The sequence below is a fragment of the Chaetodon auriga genome, chromosome 2 (assembly GCF_051107435.1).
Source record: "Chaetodon auriga isolate fChaAug3 chromosome 2, fChaAug3.hap1, whole genome shotgun sequence".
Taxonomy (NCBI): Eukaryota; Metazoa; Chordata; class Actinopteri; order Chaetodontiformes; family Chaetodontidae; genus Chaetodon; species Chaetodon auriga.
The window spans coordinates 13,735,011-13,761,315 of NC_135075.1; the positions used below are offsets into that span (position 1 = coordinate 13,735,011).

At 43.4% G+C, this 26,305-nt stretch overlaps 3 protein-coding genes across 6 annotated transcripts; 2 read left to right on the top strand and 1 right to left on the bottom strand.

The window, feature by feature from the left end:
- Positions 1-1,249: 1,249 nt before the first annotated feature.
- On the top strand, positions 1,250-7,696 carry inpp1 (inositol polyphosphate-1-phosphatase). Its single transcript, XM_076755817.1, has 6 exons — positions 1,250-1,496; positions 2,129-2,334; positions 2,422-2,482; positions 3,918-4,118; positions 4,221-4,395; positions 5,335-7,696. Exons 2-6 carry the CDS (start codon positions 2,131-2,133, stop codon positions 5,825-5,827), a joined length of 1,134 nt encoding a protein of 377 aa, XP_076611932.1. The 5' UTR covers positions 1,250-1,496; positions 2,129-2,130; the 3' UTR covers positions 5,828-7,696.
- Positions 7,200-15,567, bottom strand: dnajc14 (DnaJ (Hsp40) homolog, subfamily C, member 14). Of its 2 annotated transcripts, XM_076755804.1 has the most exons (8): positions 15,007-15,066; positions 14,552-14,646; positions 12,502-13,936; positions 12,279-12,385; positions 11,849-11,968; positions 11,533-11,693; positions 11,246-11,348; positions 7,200-10,853 (listed from the first exon to the last, which is right to left on the bottom strand). In XM_076755804.1, exons 3-8 carry the CDS (start codon positions 13,717-13,719, stop codon positions 10,559-10,561), a joined length of 2,004 nt encoding a protein of 667 aa, XP_076611919.1. In that variant the 5' UTR covers positions 13,720-13,936; positions 14,552-14,646; positions 15,007-15,066; the 3' UTR covers positions 7,200-10,558. The 2 variants fall into 2 exon arrangements, with proteins under 2 accessions (XP_076611919.1, XP_076611910.1); XM_076755795.1 differs by lacking the exons at positions 14,552-14,646; positions 15,007-15,066 and adding an exon at positions 15,438-15,567.
- A 1,816-nt stretch (positions 15,568-17,383) lies between these two features.
- nab2 (NGFI-A binding protein 2 (EGR1 binding protein 2)) lies at positions 17,384-25,619 on the top strand. Of its 3 annotated transcripts, none has more exons than XM_076755840.1 (8): positions 17,384-17,519; positions 17,711-17,809; positions 18,096-19,018; positions 19,220-19,353; positions 20,281-20,332; positions 20,492-20,606; positions 20,724-20,909; positions 23,759-25,619. In XM_076755840.1, the coding sequence occupies exons 3-8, from the start codon at positions 18,107-18,109 to the stop codon at positions 23,854-23,856; spliced, it is 1,497 nt and encodes a 498-aa protein (XP_076611955.1). In that variant the 5' UTR covers positions 17,384-17,519; positions 17,711-17,809; positions 18,096-18,106; the 3' UTR covers positions 23,857-25,619. The 3 variants fall into 3 exon arrangements, with proteins under 3 accessions (XP_076611955.1, XP_076611965.1, XP_076611945.1); XM_076755850.1 differs by having other exon boundaries at positions 17,392-17,519; positions 18,059-19,018; XM_076755830.1 differs by having other exon boundaries at positions 17,436-17,809.
- Positions 25,620-26,305: the final 686 nt, after the last annotated feature.

The following is a 26,305-nucleotide window of genomic DNA, read 5'->3' on the forward strand; positions in this document are numbered from 1 at the left end:
CTTTGGCACTCTTATATCACACAGAAACGAACCATAGCAACTTCTTTAGCTTTATTTAACATTTTTCCATACACATACACCATGACAACTAACCTCAATTCTAAAATGACCCTTTAAAAACGTTGTGTGTTTTTTTTTTTTGTTTTGTTTTGTTTTGTTTTTTGTTTTTTGCCGTTGTTGCTGAATGTCTGTTGGACAATAGCTGTGGTCACTCATAAAGCTGACTCACCCCCTCGCCTCATAGTAAGCAGCTGACAAATGAAAAACTATTCATAAAACTGATTCAAATGCTACAGCAGTGATGATTTGTCAATGTATGTATAATAATTAGTTGGGTAAATACATAATTATTAACAAATAAGTATAAGCAAATATGTCATAAGCAGTAGTTATAATTAACAATAATTAGCCTACAGGAAATGGCAAAAATACTGCCAGGCAAACAGGAGAAAAGAGAAGTGAAATAAAAATGAAATATTAAGGAAAGTAGAGTAGAATTAAGAGGGAAAAAATACTATATCCATATATGACAGACAGTAACAGGAGCTGTAAGAGTACTTGGGCAAATGGAGAAAAAGCATTGTGCAGATCCACTGTCCAGAAGTCCCTTCGACTAATTAATCAAGTTTTGAACTTATTTCCTGATAATTTGTTTTTAATTAAATAACAATAGCCTACTCCGGCTTATAATTTAGACAATTATCCATTTCCATTTAACTACTGTATGTTGACTGCTGATACATTGTGTGCAGTGGCAGCATTCAATGAATCAGCTAAATGAAAGACTGGACGAAAGATGGATTAAACAAACATATCTGAATAAAAATTTGGAATTGTTTGCTGAAAACGCACATGCTATGGAGCAATGCTAATGCAATACAGATACAAACGTGTCCCACTCAACCAGAAAATTACATTTTTGTAAAGGACATACAGATGGAGCTTATGTCAGTATAACTTATTTTTACGTAATTTATACTCCTTGATTTCACTGTTGGCATGTTGAAGATTATCTGTGGAAATGGAAAAAAATAAATAAATAAATAAAAATAAACGTCAGACTTCTTTGTGTTAAAGTGTTCCACTTTACCTGAAATCAATCTACAGTTGCTTGGAAGGCTAAATTTCCGCCTTTGCTTGAACGCCCCGCAGCTACTTCCTGTTGTCCATACCTTGTAGAACGAGCTCACCGTGCGCTCGCGCTCTCTCTCTCTCGCTCTCTCTCTGATTGCGCGTTTGGCTGAACCTTGTGGATGGCGGCCTAGATGTGAGGAGACGGTCCGCCCTTCCTGTGATAGGAAACTCGCATTGACGCAAAGAAACCAGAGCAGACGAAGCCTAGAGTTAATTAACCGCTTTAATATCACTGTTTTACTGAAACCCAGCGTCCTTTCACGCGAAATCAACCGCGTTTAGTGACTGTCGGGCGGACGGGAAAACACAGCGAAGTAGAGCGACAGCAGAGAGGGAATAAGCAGTGTGTAACCTGGGTTTTGGTAAGCTTTCAGTCAATTCACAGTGCTTTCATGTTCTCTGACGTTCAAATTCATTTGCTCCATTATCTAACCTCATAAATGCTAAGCTAAACCCCAGCAAACCCGTCCAATGGGATGTTGAGAGCAGTAGCGTTAATATAGGCAGCTGTCTGGAGTAAAATTAAGAGTAGTTATAAGTCAAAACAGCTACTCTGATGTTTGGTTTTCATGTTTTTCCATCCGCAGAGAACATAGTTAAGTGACTGTTACTGTCCTCTGACATTACTAAGAGCATTCAACAGTGTGTAGGTGGCTCTCAGTGGGCTCTTGTTGTATTTCTCACATTGTTTTACTAGTACAGCACAGTTAAGTCATTAAGTTTTGCAGATTTTCTAAATAATATAGAAATTGGCAATTTTTTTTCTCTCTCTCTTTTCCAGTGAAGATGCTGTGCTGGTTCATATGCAAAGCTCTGAAGCCACATCCCTCCCTCACACACTTTTTTTTTTTTTTTTTTTTTCAGAAATAACCCGTTTTCATTTTGAGGCTATAATTAGCTCAGTGTGTCAAAGTGTGACCTGCCTCTCTCTTTCTCTCTCTCCGACTTTCCATCTCTATGTTGACTAAACCCTCTCTTCCTTTCTCGTGTCCAGGCATGGCTGATCTGCTGAGGCTGCTGCTCCGGGTGGCTGAGAAAGCGGCTAATGTGGCTCGGGTCTGCAGGCAGGAGGCGCCCCTCTTTCAGCTCCTCGTACAAGAGAAGACCGGAGATGACAAGAACAAGAAGTTCGTCCAGGACTTCAAGACGCTCGCCGACGTGGTGATCCAGGAGATGATCCGGCATGACGTTGGTGCTCAGGTAGGAGAAGCCAAGGCTGTGTGAATGAAGTGCAGCCTGAGTGTGTGTGTTGGATCGTAATCGTGACCTGTCTCTTCTTCTGCTCAGTTCCCCGAGATGGCCGGCTTCATTCATGGAGAGGAGTCCAACAAGTTTGAAAACGGGCTTGGTAATTATGAGATGTTCTTCACAGCCTACATGCTGATGTTCTCCTGTTAACTTTGGCTGTAACTGTAAGGTCACTATTAGGATTATAGGACGGAAGTCAAACATCTCAGTCTTCAAGGTGTGTGGGCAACAATACTAGATTAATAATAAGGCAAAGTGGCCTCTTGCCCTGGGGTCCCAGAGGTCCCACAGGGGCCCCCTAAAGGTCTGGGATCACTGCACGTCAGACAGATTTTGCTATTGCATTGGTTGCAAATTTGTTTTAGAGTTGACACCATGAAAGTACTGTATCACCACAGGCACGTCCTGCATCGTTAGCTGCTCCTGTGACGGGGCCCTGTCTGGAAAAATCTCATTCACAGCAGGGCTTCAACAAAACAAGTCTTGCAACCCACCGGCTGTCCTCTGACCATATGGCCTCTTTTGGGGCTTCCAGTGAGACCATGGGTAACAGATATCTATACAAGACTTGCTCTGTTGTGCACTGGTCGCTGTATGCAGTCTGATATGAATGCAGATAAAAAGCTAATAAAAAGCTAAATCATGGTCAGATGACGGCCGATGGATTCAGAGATTTAATTTCGGCCAGTGCATTCTGCTTCTTTTTGCTCTCCACACGGAACGTTTACCTGCATGCAACCAAAGTCCGCTCAGACATGACTGATCAATACTACTCAGACTACAAATGGAGACCAGACCGCCTCGATACCAGAATTTTCTGCACTCACATGCAGATATCTGTTTATAGAGATTACTTAAAGCCCGACTTCTCCACGTTTCACAGTTCAAAACCCAACGATTTTCAGCTTACTGTCACATTTGCGTGATAAATGACTTAAACGGTTAATCAATCGTCAAATCGTTGCAGATTAATCTTCTGTTGATCAGCTCTTCTTCTCAGCTGCTCACTGAGAGCAGTGCTCTCTATTTCTGCAACGCCCTGTTCACACTCACACAGTTAAACATGTTCTCACCTGCCCGTGACCACATTTTGATTCATCAGCCGCTGAGCATGTCCACTGAGCAGCTGGGGGTTAACTGTCTTTCTCAAAGGGACTCAATAATATTGGTATAGAAGCTTTAATCTATTAAAATGAGACAACATAAGATTAAGAAGTGCTGTATGTCTTGCAGCAAAATACATAAAGGTAGATTCCTTGTATGTGCAACAAAGCTGTTTGTGATTCTTCTTCTGGTATAATAATAATCAGTGCCCCTTCATCTTCATAAGGGTAGAGTAAATACCGGGAGGATGGAAAATACACTTGACCTGCTGACGTTCACTTGAACCTCACGGTGACTGATCTTCATCTAAAACAATCACATGCATAGTCAGTCATAATCAGCGTGTCACTGTCTAAATGTTTAAGCGCCGCTCTGTGTAAACATTTGAAGTCTTTGCTGTAAAGTAATCCTCGCTGGCTCTGCGTCACCAGGAGAGAGTGTGACTGTCACAGTGTGCGGTACAGAGGAGGAGACTGCCACGCTGCTGGCCTCCGTGCTGGACGGTGACCACACGGCGGCGTCTCTGCTGGCTCGGGCCATCCACCAAGACCCAGAGACCATCGACACCCACACAGATGGTCTGACAGTGCCCCTCAGCCCCTCTGAGCTCGGCATCTGGATCGACCCCATAGGTGAGAGGCTCGCTGGTTTCCATCCGTCGCAGTGATCCGGAAACTCCGGTGGTGGAAAGCAGAGGCTCAGTGAAAACTGTTTGTCTCTTCTTTTTCATCAAGATGCCACCAGCCAGTACATCGAGGGCCGAGAGGAGGTGCTGGAGGAGGGCCACCTGTTCCCTTCAGGTCTGCACTGTGCTTTGGTTCTCATCGGCGTTTATCTCCGGAGCACAGGCGAGCCCGTCATGGGCGTCATCAACCAGCCGTTCAACCATAAAGATCCAGCAGGAGGACGGTAGGTTAAAAACAGAAAGTACAGAAAACACTTCCTCAAGCAGCTGCCCCATAAAACAGTTTCAAATCATCTATAAATGGAATTTATGACATAAGACCTTAATCATATTTAATATTCATGTTCATTTCCCACATAGGATTTCTTCAATGACAAATATTTTCAGCACATTTAGTATTTTCAGACTCTGAAAATGTATTAAAACAACCCAAAATCAAACGATTGTCCAATTATCTGCTGCAAAGAAAGGTAATCATGCATGTCAAATCACCCCCTGTGTGTGTTTCCCTTGTGGCTCAAGCACTCATTCAGACATGACAATTTTCATCTAATTTGCATAAAGAGCTGCATGTCTGAAAGGGCTTCACATACATCTGTGTCTTTTGTGTGTATCTATACCGTATGTGCTTTCACTGTGTCTGCCTTTATCTCAGCATCTTTTTCTCTGCCTGACACGGCCAGAACTCACATGGTGAGCGCAGGTTTCTGCAGTTTGAAGCTGACCAGATCCTCTACTTGTCAGATCAGTCAGAAAACTGTGGGGAGTGTTTAGACGAGGAGGTGACTTACTGCCTTAACCTTGTGGACAACTATGTAACCAAGATATAAAACTGATTGCACGGCCAGTTTTAAAGCTTAAAGCAGCTATAATCAATGTTTTTGTTCACAAGGTGGTAGGGTCCAAAAACAGAGCTAAAAGAGAGTGATTGCTGGATTTCTGCTGCCCTCAAGTGGGCAAAAAATCAGTTATTGCAGCTTTAAATTCAGAAGATGATTTTGGTGGAGAGCTGACAGACATGTTTTTCAGTTAGTGACGCAGGAGGGGTTACAGGAGGGGTTAATGTCGATGTCTGAGTGAAGAACTGAACTGTCATTCTGGGCTCTTTCTCTTCCACTAAAGTAAAATATTCTCAGCCCACCGGTAATTATTTGCTTTCACAGCTGGAGGGGGAAGCATTTCTGGGGGGTGTCCTGCGGCGGCGTCAGCGCCTGCTCAGAGTCCCGGCCTAAAGATGGACCTGGAGGCGGGCTGTCTGTGGTGCTGAGCTCCAGTGAGAAGCAGGTGGTGAAGGAAGCCCTGACCTCGCTGTGCGGCCCTGACAGGCTGATGTACGCCTCTGGAGCCGGCTACAAGATCCTGTGTGTCATTCAGGGCTTGGCTGATGTTTACATCCTCTCAGAGGGAAGCACCTTTAAGTGGGACTCCTGCGCTCCTCACGCCCTGCTCCGAGCCCTCGGAGGGGGCGTGGTGGACCTGGCTAAGTGTCTACAGTCCAGCTCTGGAGCACATGATCACCACACAGAACTGACCTACCACCAGCCTAACGCTGAGTGTAAAGGAGCAGACCGCTGGGCTAACAGTGGCGGCCTGGTGGCTTATCGGGACTGTTCTCGGCTCCGCAGCGTCATGGGAGCTCTGAAAGGCAAGCTGTAGTAGACAGAGCAGGGGAAGAAATCAGCACGAGTTGAAGCAATCTTTGTTGCATATATGATCGTATTCATGTTTTCTGTATTAGTAGAGGGAAGGATGTGGGTCCAGGATGAAGTATTTTAATTATAAATAATACTGACTTATTTTAACCAGATATATTTGATATGTTTGCAAGTGTATATATTATAAGATGAACAACTGGTCTGGGCCAAATAATACTTTCAAATAGTGTATGGTCTTGGTATGGAGGTGCATGATCAGGGGTAAAATCATGGAGCTAAATAAGACTTGAATTGGGCTGCAACCCACCATTGTTTTATTGTTTTGATAATTAACCTATTGATGAATTGATTAGTTGTTTGGTCTCTAAAATGTCAGAAAATGGTGAAAAATGCAGATCAGTGTTTCTCAGAGCCCAAGATGACATCCTCCAATGTCCACAACTCGAAGATATTAGGGTTTTCTCTCACAGAGGCGTAAAGAAACTAGAAAGTGTCCATGTTTAAGAAGCTGGAATCAGATCATTTGGACGTTTTTGTCGCATGGGTCGATGCTATAGACAGAAGAAAGTTTAGACAATCACACGAATGTTTCTCAGTCAGTTTTCCTGTTGACGTCTATGAGTGACAAGTTGTCAAGCGGAGGCGATCCAGTACGTTGGCTTCCTCCTCGCAGCTACAACAAACCAAGCATTATTTGTGAATTTTGTTCAGTTCAGACTTTGGTAATCATTTATTAAACATTGCAAAGCTTTGTGACAGTTCGTCTACAAGTTGCATAAAGAAAAGGAAAAGAAAGTCGAGTGCTCACTGCTGGACAGCTGAGGAACGCTTCACTGCCAAAGAAAAGCTAATGTGGCATCACAAGACTGCCTCTGACAGACCTGAAGGACTTTTCTTTCAGTCTCAATTGCAGTCATGAAAAGTGATATTACAAATTTTCCACCCTATCTAACCTGTGAAAGACTATAATAAGTCAAGTGAGTGGATGAGACTCAAATGAGGCGGTGTGCAGGAATCTGCACCTCTCTGAAACAGCTCCTTTTAAGGAGCACAGGGATTGACATGCCCTGCCCTCTTTCCATGGCTGTAGCACCATTAGTTAATAAGGTCAGAGAATGGAGAAGCCATATGAGGTAAAACAGTGACACAGAGAGACCTTTTCAGTTTGGGTTTACGGTAAAATGAAATATTAAGCCAACGTGAAGGATGGGACCTCTGCAGGCGAAAGGGCTCCTCTGAAGGACTGAAACAGATTCTTATCCAGATGTTTGTAACCTTACTTTCCTTGTCACTGTATATATTTGAAATGACTTTGATATGCATTAACTGACAAATCATTTGTTGTATAATGAGCATAAAACAGAACAACGATGTGCATATAGGAAATTGTCTTTATTTTGAAAACCAGAGAAAGCAGGGGGAAGAAACCCAACAGTGATATTTTAAAACTGTTTGCCAGCCAGGGAACTCGCATCATAATTCCCTACAAAAAACCCTGATGATTGTCAGATATTTTTTGCAATACTTCTGCATATTCTGTTAAGAATTTGAAAAGAAACAAAAGAAATGTGTTGGCTCTTTCTTTGACCTCTTGAACTGGACTTCGAACTGCTACCTTGAACATACAGCACTGTACATTCTCAAGTCAAGGTGACATGTGGAAAACGACGCACTCTGCTTCACGTGGTTGACAGCTGTGGCTCCAGCTGTGGCTCCAGCTTCCCAGACAGGGACTGAATGAGATGTTTGATGGTAGATCATGAATATGTGGAAATGAACTAGTCCTTAACAAGAGCACAAGATGAAAAGTTTGGTAGACCTCTCCATGATGATCACACAGTATCTCAATTTAAGCCTGATTGAAAAAACTAATTTAAACCCTCGTAGCTGTGTCTTACTGTAATCTTCCTTTATGCCATCACATGGTTTCTTTTAACCAGAATAAGATAAATCCAGGACAGTCTGACATTTTCAGTTGGTTTCATTTCGAGAGAACTGCATTTTAGTTAACAACTCAATCCATGTCTGAGAAACTGGTCAAATATGTGCAAGAGAAAAACTATTTGACACATGAAAAGAAACATGGCAAACTTAATGTCCTGCCTCAGTGAGCTCAAACAATATCTGGAGCGAAGGTTGGCCCCTTCTCAAGTTACCAAACAAACCCACATAATGCACTATAATGCCATAAAACAGTTCTGTGGTTGTGCGACTCAAATGCTGTTTTTCAAAAACGTATCACTCATTTCGCATTCAGATTCTCCCAAAACAAAACCAAACAAAAAAAAAAAAACCTTAACTTGAAAATGAGCTGTTAGCTTAGCGAGCTACACCTCCTACTCAGCTGCAGCTGGAGGAGTCTGGTGAGGCTAAATCACTGATGACTGTTCAGAATCCCTGTGATGGTATAACTGGGCTGGGTGTGCAAATTAACACAAAATCAAACAAAAAAAACACACATCCAACATGGTTCTTCTCATCAAGTGTCAATATAAAAAATAACCTTTGTCAAATGCCTTATCTCACACATCATCATTTTCACTACACTCTCAGTCTTCATATTGTCAGCTGTAAACAATATCAGTTCTGTCTCAAGAAACCAAAACCCAAAATACAACCACGTCCATCTCCACGACCCTTCATGCTGTTACATAAAGTAACACTGGAGAGATTTAAAAGTCAATCAGTTGTTCGGATTCAGATTTTCCGTGAACGTGTGACTTTGACATTTTGAAAGCTGAACCACATCCAAGTGGAAGAAAACGCTAGTTTATAGGACATGACTGAGTCAGATTATCAATTCCTCTAATTATATGATGTCAGGAGCCTCAGAGATGACAGAATGTAATAGGCAGAACGGCTCCAGACAAATCTGTGAGACGTTTTACTGTCTCGTCATCAAAGATCACTGATGTAAGCTTCAAAGCTGGCAAAAAAAATGGCACTTAAGAAGACGTAGCAGCCTGAACAACTGCGCAAATCAGCTGTATGACGTTAACAGATAGTTTATGTTGTAAAGTGTTTTTGACTCTCATGTCAAGGCTTACTGTCGAGACAGCAGTGATCACACTAAACAAAACAACGCTGATGGAAAGAAGAACTCGTTTGACGGCACTGTGAAGGCTAATATCAAATTAACTCTCTTACGTTCTGTGGTGTTACTGCGTGAATCAATTAAACTGTGACCAATGTTTTCATTTAGAGTACACGGGGAGTCAACGGGGCAGCGTAGATGACATGAGCAGCGATGAATCCCCGCTGAAGCAAACTGTCAACATTTCAAAATGTCAAGGTGTCACTTTTGAAGTTTTGAGACGTCCTCAAAGCGACTCGGCTGCGGCTCAGCGTGACAGAAACACCACTGAACTCATTCCTGCTGTCAGATCTGAACCTGTGCTGCAATTATTATGTCAATCTGGAGCTGAAACAATAAACAGAAGGCAGGCATGTTTGAATCAGTGTAACTCAAAACAACAAAGCTTTTTTTTCTTTTTTTTTTTAACTCACTTTCACTCTTTCAGGTCCAGATTTTACATGTTGACGACACTGCAGGTTCACCAACTCCTCTCTGGCTCAGTGGCTCTTGAAGAGAGCGGTTAATACATTTTTGGTGGGTGGTCTTAGTATGCAGGATGTGAGTCTCTGGTAATCGGCACATAAATATCAGCATCCACTTTAGCATAACTTTAGCATGAATGGCCAAATCTTCTGAGAGGATTTGTTTTATTAAGAGGTTCTGTAATATGTAACTACTAAAAGTTAACTTCTAGAAAGCACAGATGTGTTCTTTTAGAAATCTAGAAAGATTCAGGTCATATTTAATTGTGCACCATGTCAGTTTAAGAGGCAGTTTGCCTGTTTATAGTCATACAAACGACTGGGAAAAACAGCACAAGTGCTAGTTGCCTCAATGGATCCCAAATGCTGCAGGTTGACTGATTGTGACTTTGGCTGAGGTATGTATACTGAAATACTCTCTGTGGGCACACTGCCAGAGATTCACACCATACCTACTGTAAAGAGAGTTGTCTGCTCAGACCAGCTCACAAAACAATGAAGTCACTGCATGTAAGTTTTCAAAATGTTCTGCTGTTCTTGCAAATTTTGTTCAGATGTGTTGTGTTTAGCTGGTTCCGAGTCATTCCTGAAACACGGTGGGCGGAGGTGCGGATCTAGACCTACATGTCATGAGTAACACTGACGCAGTGAAGCTGCTCAGTCATCTTCTTCATGCTGATTTCAGTGATCATAGCTCACTGTAACCCTCTCTTCAAGGGTCACACTGTCTGGAACCAATGCCTCAAACTAACCTTAGACAAAATGTGACCAACTAAAGTGAGAGAACTGAAGTGTTAAATGCAGGTGAATAAATCATGCATTGCAAGAGTTGGCAGGAAATTATGAAAGGAAAATGTCTCATTCCAGTATCCCAATAAGGACTTCAATGCCAAGGCTACAGTCGTCTTAAAGACCAACAAAAAGTAAGATGAAATGAGAGGTAAAGCACCGTCACTGCCGTGTCTTCAAATCTCCTTCAATACTTATATTCAGTCAACAGGCTCCTCTTCGTGATGCAGTCTCTCTGCTCTGGCTGATCTGACCACAGCCTTACTCGCATGAATCTCCTCCAGTTCAGATCTTGGCATGCCAACAGGCAGGCGAGAGACAAACATGGCCATTATTTATTGTGTCCCTGTGTTGCTATGTTGATACACTGAGAACTCTACAGGCTTCACCTCTGGAAGGGTTTGCGGACCTTCTTCCTCCTTCTGGGGGGTTTGCCACTTTCAGCCCATGTCTCGCTGGACTCTGGTCGGTGCCCCCCCGGCATGTAGAAACCTGTCTGGCCTGGGGGAGGGGAGAACGGGGGTACTCCAGCACCAGGCGGCTGGTGATGGGGCGGACCTGAGGGGAAGAAGCCCCCATTGGCAGCCATGTCGTTCGGAGGTCCTCCCTTGAAGATGCGGTTGAAGAAGTCCTGCAAATCTGCAGGGTTGGTGGGACCTGCGGCGTGCTCTGAGGGCGTCCTGCAAGGGAGAGTTGGAAACGTCAGAGGTCTTTTGTGCTGGAGCCTCAGGGCCAATTGTAAAGACATTAAGGGCAAGATGATAATCTATCTGAACATAAAGTATATCTTGATTCAAAATACACACAGTGTAGGCTTATTTCTGTTAACATCATCATCACAGCAACACATCACAGTATGCTTTTCAATGCTTTATAAATCTAAATTGTCAGAGCAACATAAAAGGCCACTGTTGTTTACTTTCTATTTTCAAACAAGAAAACTACAGCAGATGCTCCAGATGAGTAATATCCCCCCAAACAGTCTGTTGTTTCTATCAGTTTATGGATAAACTTGAGGCCTAAATGAGGAAGAGGAGGACAAAATAGGTGATGCTTGAATAAAAGATCGTACCTGTGTCGTGTGGAGTTGCTGTTGTTCTTTGAACCAAAAGAGATGTGATAGGGCACCCGGTGTGTGTCAGGAGAAATGCCTATTCTTTGGCAACCTGCCCACTCTGAAATGTGACAACATCACAACAGGTCACATGAGCCATGAGAGAAAAAAGCGCATCTAGGAAATACTCTGAAACTGCTCTGAACCTTTTCTTTTACCTGCAAATACAGGCAGTGATAATATCTGAGCTCATGCAAACTACAGTTAGTGATGAGGGCAGCAGGTAATGTGAAGAGAAAGCAGACCTGTAATATCGTAGACTTTGCCATCCATACAGGCAAAGTATGTGATTCGTAGGCCCAACATGCTGGACTCGGCCCACAGGTCCCCCTCCTCAGCACTATGGCAACGGTTGCATTCAGCACAGAAGCGGGCCTCGGCAGGTTCACGATCCATCTCGAACCGCCTGCACACACACAGGTCATGAAGTAAATACAATGTGGTGAAAGTCTCCTACAGGAGATACCATTCAGATGTGTGTAATGCATAATGCTCTAACTTCAGTCTGAGCAGATGTCTGACACTGGCTCAGTTGACCATGCTGGGTGTGTAGTGACGTACTTGTGTTTGCCTTCACACTTGGTGCACATCATGGTGTTCATGGCTTCCTTCAGGTCATCCTGCAGTTTAGTGAGAAATTCATTCATGGACTTTGAGAGCTCAGTTGCTGCCATACGCTTCCTGCATGGAAACGAAACAGACTGGTTGGTGATACATGAACAGGTCGAAGGAATCAAACACACTCAAAATCACTGTGGTAATTTAGGGCCATTAACCAGAATAAGCTCAGAAGAAAACAACAGACTTAGAATAGATCCAATCAATTTGTATTGACCATCCAATTTTTCATATATTGTAGGAAACTTGAATATTGTGCAAATAATAATGTTGCTACTAAATATATATGTTTGAAGATACCTGATCCATTTTTACTTTCATTTTGCTTTATAATTTATGTGTCCTGCGATTACCTCTTTTTCTGTGTACTCACAACTCATACTCTCGTCGTGTCTCTGGGTTACTGACAATATCCCAGGCAGCTCGCAGTACTTTGAACGCCTCTCCAGCTCGTGGGTGTTTATTCTTGTCTGGATGGACCTGAAAGAGAAAGGACAAAGGAAAAGGTTGCAAAAGGGATAGGAGAATATTTTGGCCTCGGATGCAGTTTATTAGTCATTAATTCAGGCATCCAATAGCTGGAACTTCACACGCACCTGGACAGCCAGCTGTCTGTAGGCCTTCTTCAGCTCGGCCTCGGTGGCGTGTACCTCCACGCCGAGCACTGTAAAGGGGTCAAGCTCGTCCTCCGGTACGTCAGCCATGGCCAGCAGCCTCTCCAGCTCCTGGCCTGGCTGGCCTCTCCCTGCTCTGCCAGGTGACTCGGGGCTGGACGGTGGGACATGGCCATCTCTCCTGAACCTGCTTCGGACTCTCTCCAGCAGGGACACCAACCTCTTCCAAAACCTTGAGTCCTGAAAAGCTGTCCAGTACCGCTTTCCCCTCTCTCCACCAAGGCGGACTAACACACCCTTTGCCCACTGGGAACCGAGAATAACCAAAGCACAGAAAAGTCTAAGACAAGATAAGGCAGCTGTCTTCACCCACTTCACTGACCTAACAACTTTGTCCACCAGATCCATTCCAGTGCATTTCGTCCATTTCAGAATCCGACTAGCATCCGCCTTCATTCCTGCTGTGTCTGTGATCTTCACAAGGAGCTGCTGCCCAAAGTTGTAAAGTTTCACCCCTCCGACCTCCACACCGACTCCACAATTGTGAGTTAATGTGACGATAATCTCAATCATCATGTGGACGCAGGAGATGCACCAAAAGCTCAGAGACTCTGACAGCATCTCCTTGAAAGCCAAGAAGAGCTGGTTGCCTGTCCGCCTGCGACCTCGGCTCTGCTGATGGTGGTGGTGGTTACGTCTGCGGGTCTGCTTGTGACGACCACCACTTGACATAACATTGCCTTTCTGAATGGAGGAAAAAGCACTTTGACTGCTCTGCTCTGAAACCGATCCACTGCTTCTCAGTTTGCATCTCCTTCCAGTTCCCTCACTCCTCCAACCAGACTCCCCATTCATGTGCTGCTCCTTTGCAGCTTCATCCTCTTCTTGATTTATCACATGCAAGTTCTCGTGCTCTGCAGTGGCATCATGCTCAAACCCATCTGAAGCCTCCTCAGCATCCTCTTTGGCCTCTGTAGATCCACAATATTCTGCTTCACCAATTTCAGAGTCTTGTGGAGTGGCTGGATTTGGGGGGTCCTGAGATTTGAGATAGGCTTTGTCCTCCTGCTCCCAGTCATCGTCAGTCCGCCGGGTCTCCCACTGACCAGAATTGGTGACTGATGTGGACTCACCATCAGGGCTCTCTTCATCAGTGTCTGTGACGCTATCCATCTCCTTCTCAGCTGCTTCTCTCTCCATGTTCCTTACAGCTGTTTGACTGAAGCACTGTGAAACTGAAGGCTCATGGAAGATGATATCCTAGATCCATAATCTGTGGCAACGTTTTCCCCAGACTCTCATAAAAAAGTGAGACTGGGGGGCTCCTGAGGGTCAGCCTCAGGTCCACCATATCAGCAGCCACGTCGATGTGTCTCAAGGCTTTTTACACACCTCACATCATCCATTAGGTCGCTGTCTGAAAGGCAACACATTGTGAATAAGAAAAACGTGTTTCTATCAGCAGTCATTTATATTACAGTGCAAGTTTCTACACCCTCAAAACCTAAAAGAAAGAAGACCTTGATGGAAAAATAAGAGCAGAAGGGGAGGCCACTCTGACGGTATACGTTTGTCAACCATTAAATACTCTACCAAATTGGAGACATCATGGCAGCTATTCTTAAATATCTCTTGGTGAATTAGATCATTGTGGTTCATTTTTTTTTAGTCATTTCATTCACCGGCTAGCCATAGACACTCACATCTGGCTATTTCATCTTGACAGTTTCTGAACTGAATTTTCCACAAAGGGTTCTGTATTACAACACATGTGAATCTAGAAATATGAAATTACAATTACTACAGTAAAAGTTAACTAATCAAGCAAAGAATCTGACACATTATCTTTGTATTTGTTGCTTTTCTCTGCTTCATAGAACTGTAAACCAAATATTTTGGCTTTGACCTGTAGAAAACTGTAACAGGCATTTGTCGTTTCTGAATAGAACAAATATCTGACTACAACAAGAAGTTAGCTGCAGCCCTGTGATGAATACATTTCTAGTAAACTGACACAATCAAAAGTTTTTACCTTCCACTTGCTTCTATCAGTGCTAAGAGATCATTTAGAGTTAAAAAACTTAAATGTCCATGACTGTCTGACAACACGGTTTTGAAGGAGCTGTCCTAAATAAAAGGAAAAAACAAAACACGATTGAGCAAAGTCATTCAATGATTAACTGACATTTAACGTAGCTACATGACCTTATCTATCCAGCCGTCGTAAAAGTGATCATAAGTGAAGTAAGACGATCAAACATACTTAAAAGCGTACCTATGTAATAGTACAACACAGACTAACGTTCAGTTATATTGCTTTGTTGTTTGCTAATTCACTTAGCCAAATAGACAAAGTGAAGCTATCTAAAAACCATTTGCATGAACAACCGTTTGACCTTTCACAACCGACAAAAACCGAAAAAAGAAAAAAAAAAAAACAGCCATTGCAAAATGTTCAATCCAGCTTGAACAGGCAGACAGACTAACCTGATATTATTTTAATTCTGACAACAACACCTTGTGTTTTAAAGGCGGCTAATGTTAGTCGACAGCCAGGTTGTTAGCATGAGGAAGCAGCCAGCCAACAGCAGGACAGACAGGCGATACAGGGGCTAAAATTAGCTCGCTTCTGGCTGGCTAACCTGACAACATTTCAGTTAAATATGGTCTCAAACGCAGATGAAAACACAGCACAGCAGCTTACTGTTTACGCCTTTAGCTAGCAAACAACAAAACGAGCAGCTAAGTGTTAGCTAGTAACAGCAGCGAGCAGGACTAGCTAATATTAACGCTTGTTCCCCCTTCCTGTGGGGTTTCACGACGAGTAAGCTAAGGCATGTTTTGGACACCGGGCGAGTCCAGTGAGGAGGCAAATTATTTTGCATTTTGCATTCAAACAAACTAGATGTCATATATACCTCTCAGATAATTGTGTAACGTTGTTTGTTAACAGACAGCCAAGTGCCCGTGTTGTTTTTTTTTTTAACAGCCACTTCTTCTTCTCTTGCTCCTTTTCCTACTTTCTTCCAATTTCTTCTTCCTCCTCCTCCCCCTTCTCCTTCTTCGTTGTTTTCTGACTGTTAGCAAGCAACTGAGAAAAGCAGTGCTGCCACCCACTGATGTCTAGGTATAGCTGAAAATTAACAACCAGCCTTGATAATTTTGTGAATACATTTTCCTTAATAAATATAGTATTGTATTATTTAACCGAGTGACATAGTCATTTACCTTTTTATAAATCACTCTATCCAAATAACACCCCACCAGGAAGCTTCAGTAGTATCCAAGACATTATACACATGTCCAAAAGTATTTGAACAAGTCTGTCCATATGGCTGTAGTAAGGGACCTTAGTTTCAATTAGGGGAAATCGTAATTCTTTAAAATGTACTTACATTAAAGACAATAGTGTGCTTTCAGTTCACATCAAGTCAAGGACAGCTTTTGATTGTCTGAGAGCCATAAAAGAAATGGTTGTGAAGTCACTTGCTCAGTCCCACTTTTTCACCCTGAGGAACTTTGCAAAAACCCAGCCCTTCCTGTAGTGTAACGACTGAGGAAAAGTCACGTATGCTTTTATCATGCCTCTGCTATTGTAATACCTTGTCCACATGCCCCAGTAAATATTCTGCAACTCAACACCAACTGTTGTGACGCTTTAAACAAAAAACAAACTTATAGATCAAACATTACACCAGTTTTACTTTCTCTCTATTGGCCCCCTGTCAGTTGAAGTGGGGTTTATTGTTTGGGTGTCACATACATTTGGCCATTTAGTTCATCAAAACATTTTATCAACTTCTCCTCTTCTTGCACAGTATGTGACTTCCCATTCAGCCTGACACTATCCTGCAAACTAAATCCTGACAGAATCAATCCATTTCTTGTTCCATAGAAAAAGACATTTGCACACACTCTATGTGTTTTCTACTGTGTATGTTTAGGATGTACTTTGCTCACCAAGATGGTGACAGGTGGCTTTTAATGTGTCCTGTTGTTTCTGAAACTAGAAACCTGCAAACCTAAAACTGCAAGAGAAGAATGTGTGCACAAGAAATACCATACAGGACATGCAGTACAGGTGAGTGGTCGTACATTATTCTGAGAGTACAGGTTGTTCCCCACCACCACTTATTTAAATGCTTATTTATTTCCAAATGGTCAGTTCACACAAATAAATCCACAATATCACAACTGTGTGTGCACACCACACCCAGGTGTGGCCTCTTAGACACATGACATGACGGTAATTAGCAAACAGAAGAGTAATCAGACTTTGTTCATCCACTCAAGATAATGTCATGAAGGAAATACATGCACTAAATGTGCCTTGAGTAACAAGATAGTGCAATTAAAACTACATTTGCACTAGTCGTGAGGAAAGCAATAAGGTTTGCAGATGCTGACCCTGGACGTGCACAGGCAGAGACTCAGAGGGTTAGAGGCACTGATAATGTGGTTTTATTTGTGTGAACTGACCCTTTAAACCGGAAAATAAATAAGCATTTAAAAAGTAGTTGGGGGAACAACCTGTACTCTCAGAATAATGTACGACCACTCACCTCCTACATGAATGATGGTGGGGGCTGTTTAGTAAACCTCACATCTGTTCAGAGTTCTCTGTATGAGCCTACAGTGTTCGTGCTGACGTCTTGTTTTGTGGGTCTTTGACCTGGCGAAACTGCGGGAACCCCCTAAAGCTTCTACATAAAAGACCAGTCTTGAAGACGTAGAGGGTTAATTTCAAGCCCCCACCACCACCACCCACATCTCCAATTTGAAAGCCGCCTCTCTACCGGGAGAGGAAGGCTCTTTTTCGGTCAGATGGCGTGCTGCAGTCCGCCCCCGTCATTCTCCAGCCCACACAGACAGGGCAGCCAGCAACCAATACGGTGCGCCGGAGGAGGATTTCTGCCAGTGATTTCAGACGAGGTACGATACGCAAAGGGGATTTACTACGCCAATCTGAGCCGGGGAAGCTTTCGGCATTAGGCGACAGGGTAAGAAACGAATAGGATAACAACTGCGATGAGGCTTTGAGCGGGGTGTTTTTCTGACATCTGGCTCAGGGACACTCCAGTCGATGGTTGTGTCTGAACTGGAGACAGTAATCCAGGCGTCTGTACTTTAGTGTAGTCTCAATGTGACGTGTTTTTGTCTCGACCGAAATCAGTTTTTATTCCTCCATCAGTTTCAGTCCGGGAGTAACGACCTGTGACATCTGGTGAGACCAGTTTCCGTAGTTGCGGCGGTCCCTTCTGCGCACATCCGTCTACCTGACCTGAAGAAGGTAAGACAGGTTTACGTACTGTATACTCAACCCTTTTGTCACGTAAGGCTTTAAATGAAACACATGTTCATTGTGAAAATAGTTTGGATATGGAGGAAACTGCTCCAAAACACGCATAAACTTCCTGTATTCATCTGTTTTGTTTTGTTTTTTTTTACCGATGTTCATCAAGATAGAAAGACTCTTGTGTTCCAGGTGGCACAATCTTGAACTAAATGAATAACTTGTAGAGGATTTCTCCACCTGCAGGTTCATGTCTTTCCTTTCTCCTGCCTAAACTTTCCAGTGCCGTGTGCCATGTCTCTGCCACGCACACTTGGGGAGTTGCAGCTCTATCGGGTGCTGCAGAGGGCCAACCTGCTGGCCTATTATGAAACCTTCATCCAGCAGGGTGGTGACGACGTGCAGCAGCTCTGTGAGGCAGCAGAGGAGGAGTTTCTGGAGATCATGGCACTAGTTGGCATGGCCACCAAGCCACTGCACGTGCGTAGGCTGCAAAAGGCCCTCCGAGACTGGGCGGCAAATCCTGCCCTTTTCAGCCAGCCCGTCTCCAACGTTCCCCTCGGGGGCATCCCATTGTTCAAAGTGGACGGGACGGGTGCTGGTGGGCCGGCAGGTGGGCCCAGGAAGTCTGTGAGCAACGGGCAGCCGGGGTCTCCATGCGAAAGGGAGGATCGGGCGTGTCTCACTCCCATGCACAGCGGAAGTCCAAGAAGCCCCTGCTCCCAGGCATCCCCACAGCCACCAGACACACACTTCAGAGAAAAACTGTCACCCATGGACCCACACTGGCTCAGCCCAGAGCCTGATGGGAACTGCACTTTGGCTTCTGCATCTGGAATAGAGGAGGACCCGCCCAGCCCACCTCTGCTGTCAACATGTCACCCAGGTCCCTCCACATCTCCAAGCCCCTCGGCTTCTTTCACCCCTGCAGCCCTGTCAGCCTGGCCCGGAGGACAGCTGGACGGGGAGACGGCAAGGGCGGTGGTTGAGAGTGTGGACAGGCTCCTCAGGACCCTGCCCAGGTCGGATCCTGCAGAGGTGAAAACTCTGCTTAGGATGAACAAGAAGATGGCAAAGACTGTGGGGCACATCTTCAAAATGGGGTCCCAGGACGTGAACAAAGAAGAAGAGATCCGCAAGTACAGCCTCATTTATGGACGCTTCGACTCCAAGAGGAGAGAAGGGAAGCAGCTCACACATCACGAGGTAAAAGCAGTAAAGACGGGAGCAAAGATGGAGTGTTTGAACATATCACATCATGTTTCAAGAATCTGTTCTAAAGGAAGGCTCACAATGTAAACCAGAGGCATCAATATACATTTCAAAATAAAAGTAAAAGTATAATTTCTGTATTATCTGCATGTCAAAGTGTCCATCTGTCCCTCACCCAGTGCTTTTCCTCCTCAGTTGATCATCAATGAAGCTGCAGCCCAGTTCTGTATGCGCGACAATGCCCTTTTGCTGAGACGGGTGGAGCTCTTTTCTTTGGCTCGGCAGGTGGCGAGAAAATGTGCCTACACCTCCACACTAAAGCATGCAAGGTAGGGGCGCTGCCATAGAGAAGAGTGATCTGTTCACCAGCAGCCAATGACCAACACACCTTGCACCTGCTGTGTCGTCAATGTTCCTCTACCTCGAGAAAAAAGACAACCAAGAATATGGTTTTTCTTTGTTGTAGAAAACAAAATCAAAGTCTGCAGCAACATGGAGTAGCAGTATAACAAGCCACATGTGAAATAAATGTAAATGAAATTATTTCATAGCTGACAAAAACTGTATTTAGCATATTCTCTGTGTACCACGTGGTGTCTGTGAGTCATCTTCCCACCACTTCATTCATTTTCACAATGAACCTGGTTCAGATCACAGTGGGAATTGAACTCCAACCTCTCCACTGTTAGTATAATGAGCTGAACGTTGGAGCCACACAGCGGTAGACAAACCTCCGGTGTGTTTGTTAACTTGCACAAAATATTTTCATATAATCTTAATGACCATAAATAGCAGCAGTCTCTTTAACAAAATGTGCCTCATGAAGAGATAATTGCAGAAAGTTACAACAAGCACGTACCACAGCTAACGACTTCTTAAATGATACAAAGATAAAGGCAAAAGTTCCCCTGTATATGTTAGCATACAAATAATTCTGGCAAGCACAGTTTATTGGGAGATTATAGTTAAATTTCTGTACCAGGTCAAGTTGAATAGAAGTTCTAGTTGGTGTGACTTCTTGTCTCTTGCTGCATCTTGTGCAAAAACACAGACTTGATTTGCCAAAAAGAAAATCTTAAATCAAGGTCCGTGATGCTTTTTCTCTGAGCCTTCAGCCTTCATCTTGCACTTGAAAGCTCTGCAGAAACACTCTTCAATAGACCTCCAGTCAAGATTGTTTTTTCACCATATTACTTGTTTCCAAGGTCAAGACTGAACTCTCATGTTCAACTGGCTCAACTGTTTTCCTCCTGCAGGACAAACGCAGATGAGAACAGCTTACTGTCACAGAAGAGAGCGAGACACGAGGTGAGTTTTCAGAGCAGCACTGCCGCCACTCAACAATATTCAGTGTGACTTTTTACAGATGAATGTGTGATTCTAACACACGGCGACGCCAAATTCCAGGTCACTTGTCAGTGATTTAAAGTGATTCGTCAGCACCAGATTGACAGTGATGTGTTTCAGGTGATTGTGCCTGAAAGCGTGTCTTCACTGCTCACGGTGGAGGGCTCAGAGGGCTTGACCCAGAGGGCAGATGATGACAGCTTGTCTGCAGAAAGCCTCGACAGTGTATCACATGGTAAACACTTCAGATGGATATAATAGAAAAATGTGTCTCTTCAGTTGATCTTTATGTATATAGAAACATTTGGTGCTTAAAGTCAGCATTTACACCCAAATCTCTCTGTCCTGTTAGACATCGGCTCACAGTGCAACCAGTCTCCGTCCCCCCGTCCCCACACTGACACCTCCAACCCCACCAACTGGAGTCGCCATCTCATACAGCAAACGCTAATGGATGAAGGGCTGCGATTGGCTCGCATGGTGTCACATGATCGGGCTGGCAAGCTCAGCCTAGGGTCAGAAGGAACTCACTCAACAGGTGACTTTTCTACTAATGACTTGAAAATATTATGCTCTTAATAATGGACACAGACTAAAAGGTTGAAGGAATAGTTCAACATTTAAGGAAATACATTTTTCACTTCCTGGCTTTCATATTTGTATCGTAAATAAGAGGCCCCAGCCAGCAGCTGGTTAGCTTAGCGTAGCACGAAGACAGCAAATGGGGAAACAATAGCATGGCTCTGTCCAAAGGGAGCAAACTCTGACTATCGGCACCTCTAAAAATACTTATTAAAGCACTATATCTTTGTTGAATGTGTACAAAAACTGGAGTGTAAAGAAATCACAGGAGATCATGTGCTCAACTATTTCTTGGCTGAAGGCAACTTGCGGCTTTTGTACAGATTAAACAGACAAGATATAATGTGTTACTTAGTGATCTGGTAGGAGGATTTTGTTCCCTTTGTGCAGAGCCAGGCTAGCTGTTTCCCCTTGTTTCCAGTCTTTATGCTAAGCTAAGCTAACTTGCTGCTGGCGAGACACGAGAGTGGCATCAATCTTCTTACCCAACTTTCATCAAGAAAGCAAATAAGCTTTATATTAAACTATAAAATAAGCAAAACATCAAACTATTCCTTAAAGTTGGGATTCAGGTTGCATTGAAATTGACAGACAGAGACTCACTAACCTCTCGAAACAATGAATATTTTATAGCTCTAGAGCTTGAACTCTAGTGAGTCACACTAGGTGACGCCTCCCACCATGTACAGCTGAACTTCACCAGACTGTAAATTAGAGAGGATAGAAGTTAGGAGGGGAAACAGAAGGAGGAGGAGAGTGATATATAGAGAGGAAGAGAGTGCGATAAGGAGGGTGGTGGTCTGGAGGGGGGTTTACACTGTTATAGCGCTTTTTTAATACCCTGTTACTGTAGCAATTTTCTGATGCATCACAGCTTCTCACAAGAGAGAAAAAAAGCAATGATCTGGGCAAGTTAGTCGTTCTGGGCTGTGATAGCCAGTTGAAGAGATGAAGCGAGGAGAAGGAAGCCAGCAAAGACATGAGGGGGCGGGGAGGGAGGGGGGGGGGGGATAGGAAGTACTCTGTGGGTGGCAGAATCGGACCCCCCCTCTCAGCAGCGACTGACGTCAGAGTGTGTTAGGTGCGTGGGCTGAAGGGCGGGATGGATGGGGCGTGGGGGCGAAGGAGTGGGAGGTAATTGGAGGGGCGTTGCATTGACTCACCAAGCGACAGTGTACAAAAATAAAACCTGTGGGCAGGGAAATGGCACAGTCTTTTTTATACATCTTCTCCCTCTACCAAAAGGACTGCGGAAACAACAAAAAAAAATGACATATGTTTCATCTCTGACGTCGATCTCCCTCACTTTGTCTTGCTGCTTTTTCTCTCTCTCACTCATCCAAGTTTCCTTCGTCTGCCTCTCTCATTAATCACAACTTTCTCTCACTTCCTGTCGACGTCACTGTTTTCTGCCATCACTTATCTTCCGCTGACGGTTCAAACAGTCAGGATATCACCTCTCATACATCCTTTCAACATTTAAATCAGGGACTCACAGTCCTCCGTCTGATGAATCTGACCGCCAGTATTTGCCCTTGTCTGCGCGTAAATTTTTGTGTTATCACAAATTCCATTCTTCATCCCTGATTCCTATAAAGTTGTGACACCCTGTAAAACATAAATAGAAACATAATGAAATCATTTGCAAACAAACTGTGTTTACAGACAAACGTTTTACAAAGTGTTCCTGAGTCCATGTAGTGACATCCTTTATACAGTCATGTGTTCACAAAGTGGTGAACCTCTCTCCATCCTCGCTTGTGATTGACTGAGCCTTTCCAGGATGCCCCTTTCATACCCAATCATGATACTCTCACCTGTTACCAATGAACCTGTTTACCTGTGGAATGATCCAAACAGGTGTTTTTGGAGCATCTTTCCCAGTCTTTAGTTGCTCCTGTCCCAACTTGATTGAAACATGTTGCTGCATCAAATTCAGAATAAATATATATTTACAAAAATCAATGGAGGTCAAATATTAAATATATTGTCTTTGTACTGTTTTTGGTGAGTATATGTTGAAAAGGATGAGCGAATGACCACATTCTGTTTATTTAAGCTTCACGCAGAGTCTCATCTCTTTTGGACTTTGAGTTTTGTTATATTACTGCACACTGTTAACACACATGGACAATGAGGGTTTCTTAATGAGCAAATAAATAAAGAAGTAGTCAAGAAATGAATATTCATTGACTCTTAAACACAGGAAACACTTTTCGTACTATTTACATTTACAGTCTCACATCACACCATACATCAAAGCTAATTATTTCAGTGCGAATACACATCATTATTATGAATAGATTCATGTCTATTCATCTCATATTGTGAAGGCATCTTGTTCACTTGATTTGTTGACTTCATCATTATCACCAGCCCAGAACTAATTAAACTTGTAACACTGGAGACTTTTCGTTATTCAACAGCTTGGGTTGGTCATATAAACCGTGATGACTTCACTCCATGTGGGAGAGCTTCTTGCTGAATTCCCCAAACTATTATTCAAAGGTCTTAAAACGCTGGTTGCATCTTGATTACTGTGACTCTTAACTTATATTTATCCTTTGCCTCAGTGTTAGAATAACTTGCTGTCCAGTCATTGTAAAACTGTGCACTGTTCATCTCGCACTCAAAGGATGAAGCAGTAGCAGTGTTTGGTTTCAAATAAAATGTGCAAAAACACATAAAGGTGCACTTTCATTTTCCATATGTTTGACGTTTCAGTGGTTCTCTTGTAGTTCTTTAAGTGAGTCCTAAGTTCATTTCCGTATCAGGTCTCATGTTAAACTTTACCTTTCTCCATAGACCTTGACAGTAAAGTGGAGAGGCGGAGCTCGATAACAACGTGCAGGAGCAGTAGCCCTTGCATCACCAAAGACGACTCTAATCACCGCGGGAAATGAAAACCCTCGACCGTTGTCAGGGAACTTGTTCTCAGGCCTGCCTCTGACCTCCACTCCCTGTCTGCCAGACAGGCTGTTGCTGAGCAGGTTTTTCCTCGTGTACCCACATCACTGACATCTGATGAGGAGAGGACTCCTATCCACTTCAAAATCAATCCAGCAAATGTCATAATTTACCAGCGGCTGATATCGTAAACCTGCGGTGAACACTGAACTTGAGGATGTTCTGTTTGACTTTATATTCAGTGAACATATATGGGACACACTTTTTTTGTTTTATTTTTTAAATACATGGACTTAATGTCCCGCAGATTTCAGCCGATGATGGAAAAAATGAACTGATTTCATCGCGAAAAAGCTGATATTTTGTTAAATTAGTCGACTTGTTGTGAGCAGTGTGTTTAGAGTGTCGCCTGTTTCAAATGAGATGGGCTCGACGCACCAGGGGGCACTGCAACTTTGGAAACTGACTCTCTTAACTTATTCCAGTGACATGCTGAAGTTCTGTAAAGGAAATGTGGTTTTCGTAGGGAGACTTTTGTCTGTATTTCCAGCAAGTCACAATAAGACAACAGTCTGGTAACATTGTCAGCAGCTCCTCAGCGGCAGGAAACAAATGGATGCTCTGTTTTTTTAAGTCAGTGTGTTAAGACGTTCTTGTATGAGGATAAGTCCACGTAGATGGATTTCTGACATATGTTGATCTAGATTACACACAAACACCGCCGCAGGTTCAGGGGCCTTTTGTCCTTTGCTGCATCATCTAATTACCCATGAGATCTGAACAGGCATGCTGAGGTTCATGAGGTTTAAAGCCGTGGCTCTTCATCATCCCTCACATCTCTCTGTAATGATATTTTTGCACAAGTGGCTGAAATGGTGTTTGTAAGAGATGAAACTTCAGGCTTTTCATTACCTTTAATCATGTGAAAATGTACTCCGAACACCTTTTCTTAACTCAGCGGCATGAAATAAGAACGCAGATGCTTTATTGATTTCCAGTCAAACTTTCAGTTGCCTCTCTCTACAGTGAAATCAGGTTTCGGGGTGTCTTGCTCAAGGGTCCTTCAGCAGGGTGGAGGCTTGCTGTCGTCAGCTGCTCTTCTCTCCCATCTTTACTTTAATGTTGTTCCCAACAGGTGCCAGTGTACAGCCTTTGTGGAAACTGCATTCAAAACTACATTGCAGATTTAGAGTATTTAACAAAAAAAAAAATTGCCACAGCATTTTCAGAAGGTGGTGGTTAGTGTGGATTTTTATTTTTAGGTGTAGCAGAAACTTACAACATGGCCGTGTGTTTTTGGGATGATTTCTGTAGTCTTAGATATTTACTAGGTGAACTGTCAGTTTCCCCTTTTAACAGCTCTTTTGTCCTTTGAGGCTCAGTAAATTAGAGTGACTAAACTTCACTTTCTAAGTTCTAGAAAAACAAACAAACACATGCAGAGGTTTACAGAAAGAAATCTCATGGTGCTCGAGTCTTGATACAGCAGCTCCTACGAGTTCCGTCAGCCTACCTGGCCCTGTGTGAACTGTTAATTGTATTCAGACTTCGTGTAATGACAAAGCTCATGTTGATAATGGTTGAAAACTTTCGGATTTTTCTATACTTAATCACAGAGTCTGTCAGTGAGGTAGCTTGCTGTGCATCAGTTACACCTGCCTGTCTCTTGAGTATTCGTAACTTTCTCAGTTTATTATGTTGCAAAACAGATTATTTATTTTGTTACATCTCAATAAATGTTATTTTATTGCTTAAAGCCACGACGTGTTGCATTGTTTTCCACAAACAATCGTTTTTTTCTTGGCAGTTCTGATGTGTGGAATAGGCTGCAGGAGTTGCGTCACGCAGCCAGCAACACCTCTGCTGTCGTCTTGTTTGTTGCGCTGACGCTCTGCACTGAGCCTCGATGCCGGCATGACTCACCTGTACCAGCGATGTCATCAGCACTCATCCACACACAGCCCTCCCTTGCTTGATTTTCAGACAAGCACCAGAGAAGATCAAGACGAGCCGTCAGCCAAACAAAGCCAGTTGTAGGGTTCCAAAACGCCAAATGACTGCTGGTTTATTTGACTGAGGATACAGTGTGTGTAACATGCAGTCATCAGGTTGGAGTGCGAGGCATTTGAATATTAATTGTTAAAATGAAGCATTGCCATTAAGAGAGATAGTAATGTTAATCTGTCCATTGATGGGTCATTCGGGCCATCACTTCTGTCCAGACTGAATATCTCAACAACAGCTAAAAGCTCTAATCTTGTGTCTCGTATTCCAAAATTTAACCCTAATGAGTTACTCCTGCATCACCTGCAGTTCTGATTTTTTTTTTTAAGTTAGGCATACAACCAATTTCTTCTTTTCTTTGATGGGAAGATTAATGAAACCAAATCAAACCTTTCCTCCTCCCATCTCCTGCTCCTCTCAGCCTGAACTCTGTGGACACAT